General features: G+C 41.7%; 1 protein-coding gene across 1 annotated transcript; it reads right to left on the bottom strand.

Annotated features, from left to right (window-relative positions):
* Nucleotides 1-580: 580 nt before the first annotated feature.
* On the bottom strand, nucleotides 581-1,917 carry LOC102000606 (protein arginine N-methyltransferase 9-like). Its single transcript, XM_005372309.3, has 2 exons — nucleotides 1,620-1,917; nucleotides 581-1,343 (listed from the first exon to the last, which is right to left on the bottom strand). The coding sequence occupies exons 1-2, from the start codon at nucleotides 1,815-1,817 to the stop codon at nucleotides 1,128-1,130; spliced, it is 414 nt and encodes a 137-aa protein (XP_005372366.2). The 5' UTR covers nucleotides 1,818-1,917; the 3' UTR covers nucleotides 581-1,127.
* Between the last annotated feature and the right edge of the window lie 232 nt (nucleotides 1,918-2,149).

A 2,149-nucleotide genomic window follows, 5' to 3' on the forward strand; every position in this document is an offset into this window, starting at 1 on the left:
ATTAAAATGAGGGCAGAAATTAATAAGAAGACTCATGAAGCTGAGTTGGTTCCTTGAGTAGATGAATAAGGGATGGCAATGGAGCTTACTAAAAATGTTTGACTAGCATGCCCAAATCGGGACCAACCAGAGATGCTGGCATGCGCCTGTAATCTCAGCATTTAGAAAGTAGAGATAGGAAATTCAGAAATTAAAAGTTATCCTCAGATACATTGCTAATTTGAGACCAGTCAGGGATACATAAGACCCTGTCCAAAAAAACAAAAAACAAAAAAAGAAAAGAAAAGAAAGAAAAGAAAAAAAAGGGAGGAGGAAGGATCAAAGAAAGAAAACGGAGAGGAGAAAAGAGAGAAGAAGAGACTGGGACAAGGGAGAAGATCAAAAAATCCTTATTGCTGGGAGGTGGTGGCGCACGCCTTTAATCCCAACACTAGGCAGGCAGAGGCAGGTGGATCTCTGCGAGTTCGAGGCCAGCCTGGTCTACAGCCTGGTCTACAAGAGCTAGTTCCAGGACAGGCTCCAAAGCTACAAAGAAACCCTGTCGTGAAAAAAAAAAAAACAAAAAATAAAGAGAGAAAGAAAGAAAGAATTCCTTAGTAAAATCAAAAGTAGGGAAAGCACTTCAAGATAGAGACACGGGCAATGACTTTCTGAAGGCTTTCAGATCACTCAGGAAACAGCGACAATTAAAAATGGGATCCCATGAATTACAAAGCTTTGCAAGAGGACATTCAAATCAAAATTAGAAAAATTCTGCTGAGCCGTCTCTCCAGCCCCTGAGTTAGCATTTTAAGCTTTTGTTTGTGCCTCCTTAAGACACCTCCTAGGCCCTCCACTCTCTAACTCGCTACCTAACAGAAGCAAGCTCTGGCTCACACCACCTTTCAGTCTTCACTAGAAGCCTTTATAAGCCAAGGCCTCAAAACCTTAAAAATCCGTTTAACTGACATGACAATGAGGCAGACACCTTCTAAATCCCTACCAAACCCAACAAAATGAAACAAAGAACATATCCTTTTCTAGAGAGCAAAAACAAGGCTGCACGTTAAGACCGTTACCATGTGCTTTATTAACGCTTTACTTTGACCACAAGGAAATTTACACTCCTCCCAGGATTACAGCCTCTCTCACTGCTTCACTGTGATGCTGACATTGCTCTTGTGATGCTGCACACTGAGCACAAGCTCCTCTCCCGCCTGCACCTGGATGGGGGTATCCAGAACCATGGCAGCTTGCTTCCAGTGGGAGCCTTCGCCTGAGGTGTCCAGCCTGACCTCATCATCAAGGCACAAATGAAACCAAAATGGGACAGCGGTCACTCGTCCAGATCTACAAATGCGGACCTATAGAAATCAAATTTTGAACATTTCATCAAGGCAAATCATCAAGTCTTTCTCTTTTTAATCAATTTGAATATAAGAACTAAAAACATATTGAACCACCCATTCAAATTTAATAATAACTAGTCCTAGACACTAATATTTATTCAATCTATTTTTGCATGCTGTCTAGAAAAGATTTAAATCTTCAAAGAAAATGATAAACCATGTGAGTATAGTATCCCTCATGAAGGCAAACTGTTCTGACTGACAAGAGTGACCACTGGCCGTTGTCCTTACCTTTACTTCTCTACTGGAAGTGTTCAGATATGGCGTCATCAGATCTAATCTTAAGAGTTCCACTGGCTGGCTTAAAGGGACACATGGCAACGAAGATAAATCCAAAAACACACGGATAGGCACCTGAAAGAGAGCACTCTGACTTATCGTTTGTGCAGTCAGGTTCACTCTGTGCTTGATATACAACGAGCTCCTCATGACCGATGTTTACTGCCTCGTTTATATTCTGCATCACCCTAAGGCATGAATCTCAGAATCAGTTTTTCAGGATGAATGAACAAGCTAAGGTTTAGGCAGGTTCAACACTTCCCTATGGTTTGTTACCTACAGGTCTTTCTCTTGGATGAAACCACACTAAACTCTGAAGTGGCCAAACAATCCCAGAAACATCTGTTCCTAGAATATGTGAATAAATAATCTAACAGTAAGTACTAATATGTTTGATCAGAGGCACCAAACTCAGCCAGCCATGGTGGGTGGCACATCCCCTTAATCCCAGTGCTTTGGTATCTTTATGAGAAGCCAGCCTG

The sequence above is a fragment of the Microtus ochrogaster genome, unplaced genomic scaffold, assembly GCF_000317375.1.
Source record: "Microtus ochrogaster isolate Prairie Vole_2 unplaced genomic scaffold, MicOch1.0 UNK1164, whole genome shotgun sequence".
In the NCBI taxonomy this organism is placed as follows: Eukaryota; Metazoa; Chordata; class Mammalia; order Rodentia; family Cricetidae; genus Microtus; species Microtus ochrogaster.

What these genes read in the sequence shown, in the direction of transcription:
- LOC102000606 (XM_005372309.3), bottom strand. Translation starts at nt 1,817, where the DNA reads ATGAGGAGCTCGTTGTATATCAAGCACAGAGTGAACCTGACTGCACAA. An exon ending in CTTCCAGTAGAGAAGTAAAG is followed by an intron (nt 1,344 to 1,619) that starts GTAAGGACAACG and finishes TGATTTCTATAG; the next exon opens with GTCCGCATTTGTAGATCTGG.